General features: G+C 46.5%; 1 protein-coding gene across 3 annotated transcripts in view; it reads right to left on the bottom strand.

The window, feature by feature from the left end:
* The window catches only part of ARHGAP36 (Rho GTPase activating protein 36), a 51,792-nt gene that overhangs the window by 21,861 nt on the left and 13,623 nt on the right, over positions 1-16,308 (bottom strand). Inside the window, exon 1 of one of the 3 annotated variants that reach the window (XM_045471629.1) lies at positions 15,663-16,165. The exons of 1 other annotated variant lie outside the window; for it this stretch is intronic. Coding sequence is in view for 1 of the 2 variants with exons in the window: in XM_045471628.1 (XP_045327584.1) it covers positions 9,122-9,179 (58 nt within the window). In the remaining variant the exon portion in view is untranslated. Of the gene's footprint in view, positions 1-9,121; positions 9,253-15,662; positions 16,166-16,308 lie in introns of those variants that run through there. One more of the 3 variants, XM_045471628.1, reaches the window with a different exon arrangement.

Below are 16,308 nucleotides of genomic sequence, written 5' to 3'. Positions count from 1 at the left end.
ACTATGTGGGTGCGATCTGGATGTAGGTGTGTTCGATGTATGGTTTCTGCCGGGGTTTGTGGTCGTGCTGTGGTGAGTGTGTATGTGTGTGCAGTGTGCATATGTGTGTATGTGCCTGTTGAAGCTCATATGTATATGTGTGTTTGGTGTGTATTTACCCTTAGATGTGCCGTGCCAATGTGAGTTTACGGGTGGTGTTTGTTGTGGTGTATAGTGTGTGAGTGAGTTCATGAGCGAGGTCTTTATGTGAGCCTTTAAGGTATGTATGTTCAAAGGTTCTTGTGCGTGAAGGTGAGGGGTGTGTATGTCATTGGGTGTGATGTGTTCATGTGTGTGGTGGGGCCGCAAGTGGCTAGTGTATGTGCTCAGCTGAAGGGCTGAACACCGTGTGTATTTTGGAGTGGGGTCGCCGCCTGAGTGTACGGGTATGGTGTGTGAGAGAACAGGGTTGTCTAAAGAATCCAAGTGACTGTGTGCTTGGTGTTTTGGTTTTTGTTTTTAATTGGGGGTGTGGGGCGTGGCGCCAGGATTGGGACGAGGAAAGCGGTAGGGGCCCGAACCGAGCAGAGTCGCCCGCTGGCCTGATCTGCCCCGTCTGGGTCCGCCTGCCCCGTGCTGGTGCGCTCAAGGCCCGCTGGGGCAGGGTGTGAGCTTACCTGGCTGCTTAGAGGAAAGAAGAGGAGAGCGCTGCACGTGATTGGCCAGGTAGGGCGCCTAGGGCGCGGTGCAGGGGCTGGTGGGAATAAACTGGAGAGATTCTTGGTCACTCACCCAACACCCCTCCCCCGAGGAGATCCCAGCCCTTGCCTAGCTGAGCCCAACTATTTGCTCTGGGCCTGGCTGTTTCACACCTCCTTGCCTTTGTGTGGGCAGATCCAGTTGCCTGGAGTCCCTTTCACCCTGGGCCTCGTGACAAATTCCTACTTACTTTTTTTAAGACCTAACTTAAGAGTCAAAAACTTTCTCTGCTTTCTGTACCCCTCCCTCCCAAGTGAGGGCTCCCTCCCTTGAGCCACCATAGTTAACAATCTTTATACTTCTCATGATATGATCATACATAACTGCAATTATTGGCCTCTCCTTTTAAACTCTGAGCTCCTGAAGAGAATGCCTGGTATAGAGTAAGAATAATGGTAGTGATCATAATAATAATGTTACCACTCATTAAGCACTTAACTGTGCACCAGGCTTTGGATGATGTGCTCTTACATGCATCACCTCCTTGGGTCCTCACAAAGACCCTGTGAGGTAGGTGGAGCTATGGTTGTGGCTATTTTACACCTCACACATCAAGCTCAGAGTAGTTAAGCAACTTCCCCAGGGTCACACAGCCAGAGGGAGGCAGAGCCAGTATTTAAACACAGGTTTGCTGTGCTCCCTAAAACTTTCTTCTATACCAGGCAGCCTCACCAAGGGTCCCCGATCCTTGCTCGGCATTGAAGTCCCTATCAAACGGTATCATTTCCCAACAAATCTTTCTTTTGAGTTTCCTGACATCACCAAGAGTGCTCAGCATAATGACTTTCTTTGTCTCTCCAACAGCTGATACCTTCTCCACCTAATTACCTGCTTTGTTGACACCTCAAAATCTTTAATTACTCTAGTCTTGTCAGCACCTCACCAGCTCCAGTTCTGGGAGCTCTCCTTAGCCTGGTGCTGAAAGAAAGATCAGAGAATGAGCGTTTTTTAGCCATGGGGTCCTGGGAATTGGGTATGGAGGAGGAGGACGGAGGCGAGGGGTCAGGATGGAGTGAGGGAATGATTTCACAGCTTCCCCAGACCCATTTTTAAAGCATTACCACTAGAAGTTGGTATGCGGTAAATTTCAAGCAGGACAGTCACCAAGCTGCGCATAGAAAAACAAGCAGACCCCTCCCCCCCCCGCAAAAGATTCCTGAATGGCCCATTTTGTATTTCTGAATTGGGGGGGAGCACTGTGCTTGCCTAATGGGGCTCATGCTGCTCTAATGCCTTCCAAGCAGCCTCATATGAGAAATCCAAATTAAAACAATACATTGCATTTGGGGGAAACACATTTATGAGGGGGGGGGTGGTGTCAGGCCAGTCACAGCTTCCAGCTCAGCCCCCAGGGAACCAGCCTAGACTGCTGCAAAGAGGTCAGGGGGTGGTTAGAGAGGGACAATTCAGCTGTGGTGAGTCACTTCACCACTATTCAGGGGGGAAAGCGAGAAGCACGATTTAAATTGCTACTGTTATTATTGTGCCCTTTCAACTGGCACAAATGAGCCTGGTGTGCGGCTAAAAAGCAGCTGGAACATCCATAAAGCTTTCCCCCAGCTGGGCCTGGGTCAGCACCTCATCCTGGGTGGGCAGGAAAAGCATTGCTTAAACTAATATGCAGCCAGAAAGTCTCCTTTTGAAAAAAAAAAGGGGGGGGGGTGTAATGGAGAGGCCAGTCTAAGTCACATAGGGCACAGACTGGCTGAGGCCCTTTGGTAAGTCCATGCAAGCAGTTGATGCAAACTTTGGTGTCTCCCAGCATCTGGTTCCAGGCGTTTGGCTTTCCTGCTGCTGTGGGTCTCTCTGACACCTCTGAATATACCAGCTTCACTTTCACTTCCTGAGAGTCACTCCTGTGAGGCTCTCCCGCTTCTAAGGTTCTCTTCCTGCCTCCCATCCCAACACACACACACACACACACACACACACACACACACACACACACACTACTTGGAGCTTAAAATCCCCCACTATATGTCTCTCTCTCTCTCTTTGGAGTTCATAACATGAGGATTATACGGGGAATTGTAAAGACGGAAAATGCATTAATAATCCCCATTACTCTCAAATGTAAACAGAAATTTGCTTGCTTTCATCCTAACAACAAGAATATGTAGTGGCAAGGCACAAATGTGAATTTTATTGTGGAGAAGGATCTTGGTTTCCCCATGAGAGTAAAGCCCTTTAAAGATGAGAATCTTTGTTTTTTTTTTTTTTTTTTCCTATGGTGGCAGAGGAGCTTTGCAGTAAGACAGCTTTGAGTTTGTAGGCCAGCTCCATCACTTACTAGCTGTGTGATCTTGGGAAGGTTACTTCATCTCTCTGATTCTCAGTTTTTTCACCTGTAAATTGGAGATGTTAACACCTGCCTTAGAAATGCTCAGGTCTGTAAGAGGTAAAATATGGAAAGTGCCAGCCAAATGCCTAACATGTACAAGAAAAGGTTAATTCCCTCCCTCTCTGTATTCCCCCCACCCTTATCACATACCTCAGAATGTCTCAACCACTTTGTTCAGAGACTGAAGCTGACTGACTGACTTGCCAATTTTCCTCATTACTGGTTTGTCTGACACTCTTGAAATAGCCCCTCTTCTTTTCGGACAATGTTTTGATCAGCCTAATGCAGCCCAGGAAGAACTGGACCCTTAGTCCAATTCTCACTCTGCGGTTTCTCTTGTCAGTGTTAATGAGACCAACGTTTCAGTTATAATACTCCATGCAGGAAAGTTTCAAACTACCTGCCCACTGTCTGGACTGCTCCCCCAACCCAGTTATGGCCTGAATCCCTAACCCTCACTGCAGACCCAGTCCCAACCCTGTCTCCCCAATATGTGCCATTATACTCAAGAGAATGACAGCATAACTATTTCCTGACTAAACTGCCCCCACGACTTCTGTTTTGTTTTGTTTATTCACCTCTACCTTAGACATTAAAAAAGGTTTCAAAGGTCACCCTTTTTCTGGCAGCCACCAAGGTTGGGAGGTAGATCGGGCGACAAGGAGAGAGATGATGGGTATTTTTCTGAGATATACTTTGCAGCACCTAAAATACAGCTCCAATTCGTTGTTTATCTGTTCGCAGTTAAAGGAAAGTAAAATCTACCCTTTGCCAAAAATGGTAAGGTGAGAGAAGACCCCAATATGTGCCCTTTCCTCCCTGATGCTGTTGTCTCCCTCTAGAGACAAAATCAAGTCATTACAAGCTAAAGCTGCATGTAAGCAGGGAGTGGTAGGGGAAGAAGGTGAAAAAGTTGAAGGTAGGGGGTGGATATAATCCCAGGGAGGGATAAAGAGGCTACAGAGAAGAGAAGCGTTGAGATTCAAGGCCAAAAAACTCTGAGAGGCTGGGCTCCAGGTGTTCCCTGTCTCTGAAAGATGCCTTCAGCTACTCCCTTGCCCTCACCCCTCTTATTCATCCTGCATGCTGCCCTCACTAACCCTAGACTCCAGCATGCAAGACAATCTATTCGTGAGTCCCTCTGAGGATTTAGGAATTTAGAAAAATATCTCCAGTTCCTACCCATCTCTGCTTCTGAGGAGGCCCTGTAGCCTCCTCAGCTTTGAGGAGGGAAGTGACAGGAGGAACAATGAAGGGTCAGCCTTACCACATCTCTCTTGAAGCAGGGGTTTAGGATTGGCCCTGGCCAATTTAATAAGCTTCCCTGAGTTCAGGGACCTACCGGTTGCCGGGTATTGGGTGCCCATCCCAAGGAAGCCGTGTGGTGGTTTCTCAAGAGGTGTATTTGAGACGTGACAGTAGCTGCCAAGGCTCATCAAACATGCCATCTACCTACGTCTGCTGATACATGTGAGAACAAATGATACTGCCAGAAGGAGACAGAAATCATTTCCTAGTGACTCAGAGTCCCAGCAATGAGAACACAGGTGGTATTTGCATTGCATCTTCCAGTTGAAATGTGCACTTCTTCATAGAAAGGGATCTATAAGCAATCAAATAGATCAAAGACCAGAATTTGGACTCTGGGCAAGGGAACAGCATCAACATCATACTGACCACCTAGTAAGTGTCTGCTATGTATCAGCATAGTGCTAGGGGCTTTGCAAATGTTATCTCTTTTAATGTCACTCAAGCTTTGAAATCATACCGAAGGGGGCTGTAATCCTTGCTCAGCTACTGTGTGGCAGTGAACAAGTTATTTAACTTCTCTGAGCTTTTGTCTTTAAAATAAAAATAATAATACTTATCTCAGAGAGTTGTAAAGAATGTCAAATGAGATCACTTATGTAAAGTGACTGGTACGTAGTAAATATTTGGAGAAGGAACAAAACATACCTTTTGATACCTGAGCCATAGAGAGTATTTAATGTAATTGATATTACCATATTAATATTACTATTTATTATCTGGAAATGTAGGTATTATTATATCATCTAAAGAGAGGTTAAATAACTTGCTCACAGCAACACTACAAAAGCAGGCCTGAGACTCAAACCAGTTCTGCCTCTTCCCACTCAATTTTAGAGGACATTTCATGATTACTGAGAAGACCACATTTGGCTGACCTGCTCTGGTCATTACATTTAAAGTAAAATTTGAAGGAAAAAATCCCTTGAATTGAACAGCGTATAGTAGGTTTCTAGATCACTGTATGGGCTATTTGCATATCATAGGCCTTGTATGACCCTTTTAAGAACATTTTTTAAATTATAAGGGTAATGTGAAAACAAACTTGATAAAGATTTTAAGAAACAGGAAAAAACCAACTATTATCCCACCAGCTTAATAGGATCACTTACTTTACCTCATTGTTGAATTTTCTTCCAGTCTCTCAAAAATGCATACTTGACCCAATTATAACCATAACTCTTCCCACGTCGCTACATATTCTTCATGAACACCATCTTTATGACTATAGACTAATCTAACAAGTGGCGTGTCATATAGTTTATTTAACCATTCCACTACCACTGGACATTTAGGTTGTCTCAGTAGGTAACTGTGAAGAACAGAATGATGTTGCTTTCACCTCAGGGACCTAGTGTCCTGCTCTATCAATGCCCGATGCACTTTTCATCATTTGATATTTAAGCTTGATGAATGTTAGCTCTACTGTTGGAGCCTGAGGTATGTTTTGCAAGAGTAGTATTTTCTGCCAGTTTTCATCACACAGATTCTGTATTTTATCCTCATGGTGTGTAAAGTGTGGGCTAACCCAGGAACCTAAGCTCAAGAGCGCCACATTGTTTTGTTTTTTTTTTTTTTTTCCTTGCGGACAAATGTCTTTGAAGGTGCAAACAAATGATTTACAAAGGAACTTCGGGAAGTCCTGCCATTGGTGAATGGGGGTGCTATTCTGATAGCATGACCAGGGGCATGGGGGTGTTGCTTTGGCAAACTTGCCCCAGCTCTGGAAAAAAATCCTGTTACAGCTCAACCAGGTCCGGTCTTAGCAAATTGATTGAGTCCCATCTCCAAGAAAAGATCAAATTTGTATGTAAAGTGGGCCCCAGGGTCCCTTCAGCTTTAGAGTTTTGGCTGCTTTACAGAAGTCCAACTGTCTGAGGCTAAATCCAATGCCAAAAGTGAACTGGAGAGAGAATTTCAAGTGGGTCAGTCGTGCTGTCCCTTTCCCTGGGAAAGAAGACCTTTCTGGGCCGCTGTTCTTCCCAGATCTCAATGATGCCTCATGCAGATGTCTTCAGATGCTCATCCACTGTCCATTGCACCCTCAAAAGATGGCTCTGACATATCAACTATCTCCTGGGAAAGCAGGGGTGGTGGTGGGTGAGTGAAAGAACATTTAGAATACTTCCCCCTCTCTTTCCAGTCAGTGGCCAGCTACATCCCCCCACCTCTGACTCCAGAGGATTTCTGGAAGACATTTGAAGGGAGGCATCCAGGGCAATTATAGCCCTACAGAATATTAACAGATACTCTCCAGGTGGCACAGCATTTCTGAGGGGGAGTTCGATGAATTCATTCTTACCTAGTTAAAAAACTGTACCCAAAGACTAGTTATTTATTTCAGAGTAATGTTGTGTGACTTAAGTGAGATCATATATGTAAAGGACTTAGTCTAGGGCCCAGCATCTGGGAAGCACTTCACGTATATTGGCTGCTCTTGTATGAGTCACAGAGCTGGTGTGGGCAGCGGTGTGCCTCTGGCATGTGACAGGTCTTACCAGACTGGAAATTCAGTAGCAAATCTAAGGTCTTGCACTTGGGTTCAAACACCAACTAAATACAGAATGGACACTCTGAAAAGAACTTGGGTTTACTTTAAAAATAAAAAGGTAGCCTCAGTTGAAAGTATTTCCAATATAAATAAACTATCTGTATAAACTCTGTGGCATGTACGTGGGATTTGTGTGTGGTGTGCTTATGTATGATGTGGGTGTATTGTATTGTGTGTCAAAAGTATGTCATGTATTTGAAGTGTGCGTGTTTATGCATTCGTGATTTGTACACGGGCATGTGTGAGTGTGGGAATGTCCATGTATGTATGTAATTTATGGCTACATATCTGTGCACCACGAGTGTAATGCAGGCTTCCAAATGAGGGAAAGTCAGCCATCCAGGACTATATTTACAGGGGCACAGCTGGAAATCCTCTTTTGGCCAGGTCACTAGGCATTCACAACTTGGAGCATGTTCAAAGAAGAGCAGCTAGATATGGGTAGGAGCCTTGCAGCCATGTCACATGTTAAACAGATGAAGGAACTGGGGAAGTTTGGCCTGGATAAGAACAGGGGTGGGTGGGGGTGGGGGACTGGGGAGGGCTGGCACTGTTCCCTTGGAAGGATCATGAAGGTCAGTGCTGGGGCCAGAAGGACATAGATTTGGGTTTGGTTTAGGGAAAAGCCTTCAAATTCTAATAGATATCTTTGGATGGGGGTGGGTTTCCTCGTGTGTTACTAACCCTCTCTCAATGGGGCTATTCATAAAGGAAGCCTCGTATCCTTGATCTCATTGGAGTCGCATCACAACCTTGTAGGCCAGGTAGGGGTGGAATGGTTCCCCATACCCTTTTTTTGAAGATAGGGTGCCTAAGGCATAAGGCCTTAAAAGGCATTCATAAAACTCCCCCTGCCTTTTTATCGTTTTACCAGGATCACATAAGCCTGAAAGAATATACAGAACAAAAAACTAAACTTTCTTTGTGTATGCATATTTCTTTCCTTCTCAGAGATCTTGTGACTTGCCAGACTGTACTTGAATTTGCTAAGCAAGCTGTAGTCCCTTAGCAGTAGGTCAGACTCCTGGGATGGTTCTCAGCAGGGTGCTGGGGCAGAAAAGAACTAAAAACAAGTTTTTGCTGAAATAAGTTGCTGAGGCCCACCCTCCGCCTGCCTCTCCTCCCGCCTCTGAGGGGGCAGTGGAAAGAGGAGTCAGCCCCAGGTTTGGTCTATGGCTGGTGACCAATGACGCACTCTCACCAATATAGATTTTGGAGGTGGAGACTATGGAGAAACAGGTGGCAGTGGGGGCAGGTGGCAGCCTGGAAGGGGTGGGGCCTATCAAGGGGCAGTGAAGGACAGTGTGGGTGGGGGTCCTGGGAAACCTCAAAAAGAAAAAAAAATCAGTCTCCTGAAATTTTAAGGAGGAAAAAAATAATCGGTTTCCAAAATGTACTTTGTAGAAGCAGTTCCAGGAAAGGGGTGAAACGCCACCCACATGTTTTGATTCGTGCTGTGATCTTTGCACACCTATGTCCTCAGCTCCACAGGGATAGGGGAACCGCGCATTGATTTCAAGCATCCAAGGAAAGACCCAGGCTAAAGACCTTAGGCCTCTGCCGCCAGGCAGTTTGGGGCAGTGGGCAGTTGGCAGGGCTTCAGCAGAACCGGGTTTGCTGCCACCTCCTTGTATGACCTTGGACAGGCCTTCGCCATCTCTGGGCTTCAGTGTCGCCATCTCTTAAATGAAGGGCTTGAATTCGACGACTCTAAGGGGGCCCATGTTGATATTCCGTAGTTAGGACTGGGATGCGAGGCGCAAGTTTCAGTCAAAAGGACCCCCTCCCCCTCCCCATCTTTGGAGTCCCTGGGTCCCGGCAGCCCTGCGCGGGACGTTCATCCTTGGGGCTTTAGGGCGCTTGGGTTGCGGGACGGCGCGTCGGGCCCCGGGCTCCGAGGTCTCCGGGCGCGGGCGCGGCGGAGCCAGCGACTCCGCCCCCGCGCTCGCCCCGCGTCCCGCCGGGCCATTAGCGCGATTGCTCGCAGTTCCCGGCAAAGCTGGTGATTTATGCGGGGCCTCGACGGGGCAGTCCCTTGAGCCAGGAACAATTAGCTAAAAGCCAGCGGGAAGGGAAGCGAAGGGGCGGCGAGCCAAGCCCCAGGGCGCCCAGATGGTGGCCGCAGCCGCCGGCCGCCCCGGGCCCGAGCGCCCCAGCCCCCCGACTCGGTGGGCCCCACTCACCACGGCGGGGGAGGGGCTCAAAGGCCGAGGCGAAAAGGCAGTCCAGAATCCACGCCATGACCCGCGCCGAGTGCCGGCCGCCTCGCAGCTGGCTTCCGCGCTGTCCCCGCACAGGGCCGCCCTAAGTAGCCCCCGGTGACCACGCCCTGAGCCGCACCCTGCACCCAGCTCAGAGTGTCTTGGTCACCGGACACCTCGGGCTTGTCGCGAAGGGGGCAGGGCCTCAGGGGAGGCCGCCCCCCTCCGGAGGAGAGGCCGTTGGTCCTGCAGCCCCTTCTCCCACGCGGAGGGAGGCCAAGATGCAGCTCCTGTCCCCCGGAGCTCACTCTGAGGACGGGATCCTGCCCCTACCCCGGGGAGCTCGAGTCTGAGGGGAGACGCCACCTCAGCCCCGGTGAGCCCCGAATCTGAGCGGGAGGGGAGGTCTCTGCCCCCAGGAGCCCTCTGATCGGCGCATAAAAGCGGGCCTGTCCCCAGGAACTGGAATTTGCATGCGAGGTGGTGCACCTGTCTCAAGGAGCCTCAGATCTGAGGGGGGAGGCTGTATATCCAGACCTAAAAAAAACTCGCACGTTTGGGGGAACACATCGTCTCAGCCCTGAGGAGAGTCTAGGCGACAAGCGGTGTCTGCCCCAGGAGCCCCGAATCTGAAGGGGAGGAACTGCCTAGGCCCTTGGGAACCTTCTGTTCTAGGAGAGACATCACCTCAGCCCGGGGTAGCTCCAAATCTGATTTTAAGCCCCTCTTCCATTCTACAGAACCAAGAATGTGAGTAGAAGAAAAGGGCTTTGTCTTGTCCCCCAAGGAGACTGAAAGCTGAGAGTAATTTTACACTCCCTACCCTGACGATCCCTCAGGAAAGAGGAAGATGCTATGTTTCCTGGTGAACCTTCGTGTCTTAGGGGGTTGATCTCCAAGTGACATGAAAGAACCTTCCTTTTCTAGGGGATTGATCTCCAAGTGAGATGAAAGATGTATGTATCAGTATGGAGTGCTCCCAGTTGCCGCTGACTTACAGATTCTGCTGCCTCTACTTTTGCTCTGGGAACTGGCACAGGAGGGGCACCAACATTTATTTTTAGAAAGAATTTGATATTTGATATTTCATGGGGGGGGGTGGTACGAGTTGGATTTTATTACACTTTGTCTATGACTTTATATATTAAAATTTTAAATACATATGGGGGCACATGCCATGATGGGTTCAGTGTGTAGGGCATCTGGCAGTAGTAAACCAGCCCTGAGCTCCTTAAGTCCAGGGACCCAAGTTAATTTCTCCCCCAATTCTCCATTGGCAGTCGTAGGGCCATGACTCTGTGCCTTGTTTTTCTCCACTAGGAAAATGGGGCTCTGTCTATCAAAATTCTAGTGAGAAGGTAGCAAGAAATATGAAAAATCCTCTTCCAACCACTTGCTTGCGGGCCTGAGGAGTGGAAACTACAATCACAGGTCCTCTGGGGAGAGTAGTTATTACATTTGCTTTGTTAACCGCTGATATTAGCATTAATGCCTCAAAACGGGTGCATAAAATGGAAAAAAAAAATCACCTGTACTTTGTTATGCAATTCTTAGCAAAGTCAAGGCTCTAGTCATAGTTTAAAGGGGTTCCACTCATTTGCCTTCCTTTCTGGGAAACATGGTACCACTCTGCCTTTGCACCAGTGTTTTAAAATCATTTCCAATTTTCTGTTTTCTAAAAGCAATCAAAGACAACAAACATTCACCAGACCTGCTCTCTTACCAATTTCTGCTGTACAAATACCCGTCATCCAAGCCAAACAAGTCTGACATCTAGAAATGTCCAGTTTTGGGCCCTGGTATTGAAATCTTGGCCTTACCTCTTCCCATGAGCTTATCCACCACCAGCTTTTGTCATGGTGTCAATGGGTTTGTTTTTTTTTTTTTTCCAGCTGAATGAGCTTTTTCCTTTTTCTTTTTTTTTCTTTCTTTTCTTTTCTTTTCTTTTCTTTTCTTTTATTCTTTCTTTCTTTCTTTCTTTCTTTCTTTCTTTCTTTCTTGGCTCCCTCACAAGGAGGCTGCCTGCCCAGTGCAATCCAATGAGCCTCAGTAACTGAAGTTTCTCTTCTTCCAGAATAGCTCTACTAGAGATACAGTCTCCTGACAGCTATCCTTCTTTGTTGCCTTTTTCTGCAAGAGATGTGATGTGGCAAAGGAACAAAGCTAAGGATGCTCACAGGCTTACACTGAAAGCCCAATTCTGCTGTATACTAGCTGTGTCATCTCAGGAAAATTACTTAGGAAGCCTCTCTGAGGCTTGGCTTTCCTCATCTGTAAAGTGGGGATATTAATGGTTGTGAATGAGCTCCAGACAAACCAAAGCCAACTCTTGAAAAAAAAATAAATAAAAGGAGAAACGTAAGTTCAGAATTCTCAAGAAAATGTACTTAGCAGTTGAGTTTGCAGTTCTCTCCCTCCCTTTCCTTTGATCCACCTCCTCTGCTACGTAATTACTGTTTAGTTCCTTTGAAAGTCTTTACCCTCAACTCAATGTCACATACAAGGGGAATGCATTCATCTATTCATCCATCCATCCATCCATTCACTCAACAAATATTTATCCATTGTTCTCTGTATGCAAGACACTGAGCTATGTATATAATGTCAATTGGCTCAATGAATGATTGCACAATTATTTGTAAGTGTATAATTTGAAAGCCCATGTGATAACCTAGCATACACTAATGATTATTTTAAATGAAAAATAATCAAAATGCAAAATAGATGTACATTATTACATAAGCAGTACAAATAAATAATAAGCCTGCACATAGAGGGGAAAAAAGGATAACAGGAAACACACCAGAATCTTAATATTGATTGCATTTAAGCAATGCAATTGTGGGTAATTTTTAATTGTTTTGCTATTTCCATATTTTAGTATTTTCCAAGCTTTCTTTAATAAGCATATCTTATTTCTGGAGTTAAAAGATACTACCTAAAGAAAAGAAACTCTATAACCCTGTCTCTGCTGAAGAAAGGATAAGGGAATGACTGGTGCCTTTAGGCTGGGGTTGTACTATTGTACAGGGCACTGGGGCTGGCTTTGGTGACCCAGAAAAAGCTGAAAGTTGGTCTGTGAGTAAAATGCAAGATGCCTTTCCTGTGCAGAGGCACATAACTGGTTATGATACCTCCTTCCCCAGAACGCAGAGGCCCTTAGCACCTGCTATGTGCAGTTAGAAGCCTGCTGGCTTGGGTCTGCAACCTCTCAACCTAAGGCATGTGCTCACAAGGGGAAGGTTGGGTATACCTGCCCTCACTCTGACAGCCCAAAGCCTCGAGCTTGACAGCTAGTTGCCTCTTCAGGGTCTCTCATTGCAATTCCAATTAAGAGACAGGCACCCTGCTCCTTACTTAGGTCACTGTTTTACCATGAGGTCTTTAGCAGAGAGAAAATATATGTTTAACTGGGAAGAAGGCACAGTGACGAAGTCAAGTTGAAGGCTTGTGGACTGTGAGAAGGAAGGCTTCAAACCTTCCTATCTTTTTTTCTGAAGCTCAAAAGTACTTGTCACCCAGGCAAACAGTTGCTAATTAAATGTGATTCCAAGAATCAAAGATTGTCACGAACCAAGGTTTCACAAAGTATGGCCCATTGGACCAGATGCATCAGAATCACTTTGGATGTGCTGTAAAAATGCAGATTCCCTGCTCCCACATCAGGCCTTTCTGGGCATGAACAAGAATTTCTGGGCATGGGGACCAGAAAAAAACATTTTTAGTAAGCTCCCCATGGGGCTCTTATATCCAATGAAGTTAAAGAAACTCTAATATAAAGGAAAGAAGTCTTACCCTGAAAACCCCTCAGCACTATCTCCCCACGGCACTCCAGCTACAAGGAACACTGGGGCAGCCATCAGGAGAACTTGATCCCTTTCACCCCGCTCTACTTCCTTTTGGTGTGTGGGTAAATATGTAGAATGAGAAATTGAACAAACCTCAAAACTTGGAAAGGTCTAGTGGTATCAAAATAGCATACCCCACAAAAGTCATCCATTTGGGTTTTCTGAGAACTTGGTGTATGTCTACATAGCATTTTTCAGTCTGCTTATCTCATTGAGACTCCCTACCTATTGGGTTCCTTGCGTCACGCAAAGGCAGTTGGAGTGCAGTGGAAAAAGCATGGCATTTAAAGTTAAAATATCAGGAGTGAGGCTGGGCGTGCTGACCAACTAGCTGGATGAATGCAAGCAGGTCTGCCTCCCAATCTGAGCCCGGGGCTCCCCCTCTATGTAATGGGGATCCCTATCCCCCCTGCTCACTTCCTTCAACAGGTTGTCTGAAGGCTCCGCAGTTTCAGGGGTGAGATGGCAGAGGACTCTACCTCCAGGCCCCTGGATGGAATTGGCGATTAGCAACCCTGTCTCCCAGCACTCCCTTTTGAGGAGTCCTATTAGAAGGTTTACATGGTGTGCACAGGGATTGTTTGTGCTCTCTAAAAGGGGCTATTAGCCTTAAGACCTCGGACTTTGCCTCTCTGCTTTTCTGTTTGGGAAAGATTTATCTGGGCTCATGGGAAACATAGCGAAATTATGGGGGGACCTTTTGAACCTCAGAAAGGTCTGAGTTTCCTCATTTCCCAAATGGGATTGTACAAGGAAAACTTGAAGTTCCTTTCTAGCTACTTAGCATTCCTAGGATACACTGCTTCCGTAGCACATTTTTCCTCCCATAATTCCGTTGCTTCCAAACACTGTCATATAACCAAAGCTTGACAAGGTCCTGGCATCGTCTTTATGAGGTAGAAATAGGAGAGAATTATTCCCATTTTTTAAGTTACAAGAGCTGAGGCAAAAGACACTAAGTGACTAGCCCAAAGTCACCCAGGGGAAGAGAGATGAGCCAAGGCCAGCCTCTGGATCTTGGCCCCCCCACTGCTGCCATCCCGTTCTTTTCCAGTACCTCTCACTAGATCCCAGGAGCTGTCTGTCAGTGTGCTGACACCACTCAGGAAAATGCAAGTTTCATCCTGACACCAGGAAGACAGAGCTACGATTACGCTTCAGTCCCCAAGGAGGCAGAGAAATTGCTTTTAGTTGACAAGTGCATCTCCCACACACATACCCCCTCTGGTTGAATGAAAAGATAAAATCAAGTTAAAAATCCCAAATGCTCTCTTAATTTTGTAAAGCATTTTTGCTCTTTGAGCTAGGGCTAGGTAGGATGAGAGAATTTTCCAACTCTAGAAGTTTCGACAGGGTTGGGGGAGAATAGTAGGAAGTAAGAAAGGAGCACAGAAAAAAAAATAATCAGAAAGAAGAAAAAGATAAGTGATGCCACAATCAATAAGAGAAAATGGAGTTTCTGAAATAAAGAACTAGAAAAAACTGGGGTGTGTGTTTATGTCTTTGAAAAACAGCAAGAGATGTGAGCCACTGAGATTTCCATTATAGATGAAAATTCTGTGGTTTCCATTAGCAGGAATTTGGGGGCTGAGCAGGGGGACTGTCCACTTCCAGGTGTTAACAGAGACTTCCAGGCCCGGGGCCAGGGAAGTATTGCCCCTAGCTTCACTTGCTCAGAAGGTCATCTCTGCGAATCACTTGCCCTTACATGTTTAAGTGTGACAGCTCCTGGTGTGCTCTCATAATCTATTTTCACATCTAAACTTTGTACAGCTTTGGAAAGACAGAGACTAGCACAATCCCCATTTTATAGATGAAGAAACTGAAGCTCAAGGAAGGGAAGTTACTTTCCCAAGGTCATTTTGCTTCTTCCTCTTTTTTTTTTTCTTTTTTGGTTTGGAGCCTATACTTGAGCCACTGTTTGTGCCTCCTTTCTCCTGTGCTTGGCTTCTTCTTGCAATACCCATATCCAGACTGAAATCTGGTCTTTAGACCTCGTATATACTTTCTGTCCCCCTTTAGACTCCAGAGACTGAGGACTTTCCCCTAGCTGAGAATTGCAGAGCCCTTAAAAAAGCTTCCCAGCTAAGAACATCCTTATTCTTAGGAGATATATACTGAAGTATTTAAGAGGGAAGTGACATGATATCTGCGATACACTCTCAGAATGAGAATGAGAGCAAAAGCAAGAGAGCAAGAGTGAAAGACAGAGAGAGGAGAGAGCATGCAAACATGGCAAATTATTAATGAAGGTATGTACAAGTATTTGTGTACCATTCTTTCAATTTTACTGTATGGTAAAAAGTTTGAAAATACACACTTGGGGGAAATCTCTCCATGTAAGTGGCCATCCTATCTGCTTATGCTAAACTCTGGGGGTCAATGGCATATACCCTCCCACAGGGTCCCACCTCAGGGGTCCATCAAGATTGCCCAGCCCCAAGCACAGAACTAGCTCAGTAAGAGAGGCGGGCTAGACCCATGAGTGGTTTTGATGTCTTAGATGGTGTTTGGGTGCTGGGAAATGTCTGCGTGTGCTGAGTGGGAGTTTAGGGTGATGTTATTTGGTGGCAGAGCAGCTAAATGGAAGGCCTAAAGAAGGAATCCCCCCAAAATTCTAATCAGAATTTTTCCAAAAATAGATTTTTTTAAAAAAAAAATCAGGGTTTGCTTACCGGGACTGGAAGTGTCATTAGAGATAATCTAGTCCAACTTCCTCACATCCAGGACAGGGCACGGAGATTCAGGGTAGGAAAGTGACTTACCCAACATCGCCCAGCAAGTTAGTAGCTGAAATGGAACTAGAAGCCAAGTGTCCAGCCTTCTAGTCCAGGGCTGGGTCCATTATATCATTCTGCCATCCCACCTTGGGATCGTGGGCTCTTGAAAGGTCATCTGCTTATCCTAGGGCTTGCTTTCTTCAGACCAGCATGGCACTCGGGGGATTTGCAGTCGGCGACAGTTCCTGCGACTGGGAGCAGAGCCAGATGCCTAAATATGGCACCTGTCACATCCCATTGGAATCAATGACCTCCCTCTGAAACTGAGATGGGCCAGGCAGAATCTGGGAGCAGTACCTTGAGAGCAGAGTCAGTCCAGGCCTGTGTGGCTGGTGCACCATGGACACTCAAGGCAGAGGAGGTCATGGAAAATGTCCTGAGCACTGTTTGCCGAGGAGTTTCCCATCCTTCTTGGACCCCAAGTGATTTATTGATCATTTGCAGGGAAGCCACTCTGGTTCATTGGTTTAGCTGCCATTACTCCTGAGGGGGCGGGTGCAGGGGTCTGCCTACCACTTCCCCTGGTCTGTCTGCTCACAGG

The sequence above is a fragment of the Leopardus geoffroyi genome, chromosome X (genome assembly GCF_018350155.1).
Source record: "Leopardus geoffroyi isolate Oge1 chromosome X, O.geoffroyi_Oge1_pat1.0, whole genome shotgun sequence".
Lineage (NCBI taxonomy): Eukaryota > Metazoa > Chordata > Mammalia > Carnivora > Felidae > Leopardus > Leopardus geoffroyi.
This window is presented reverse-complemented; position numbering and strand designations above follow the sequence as displayed.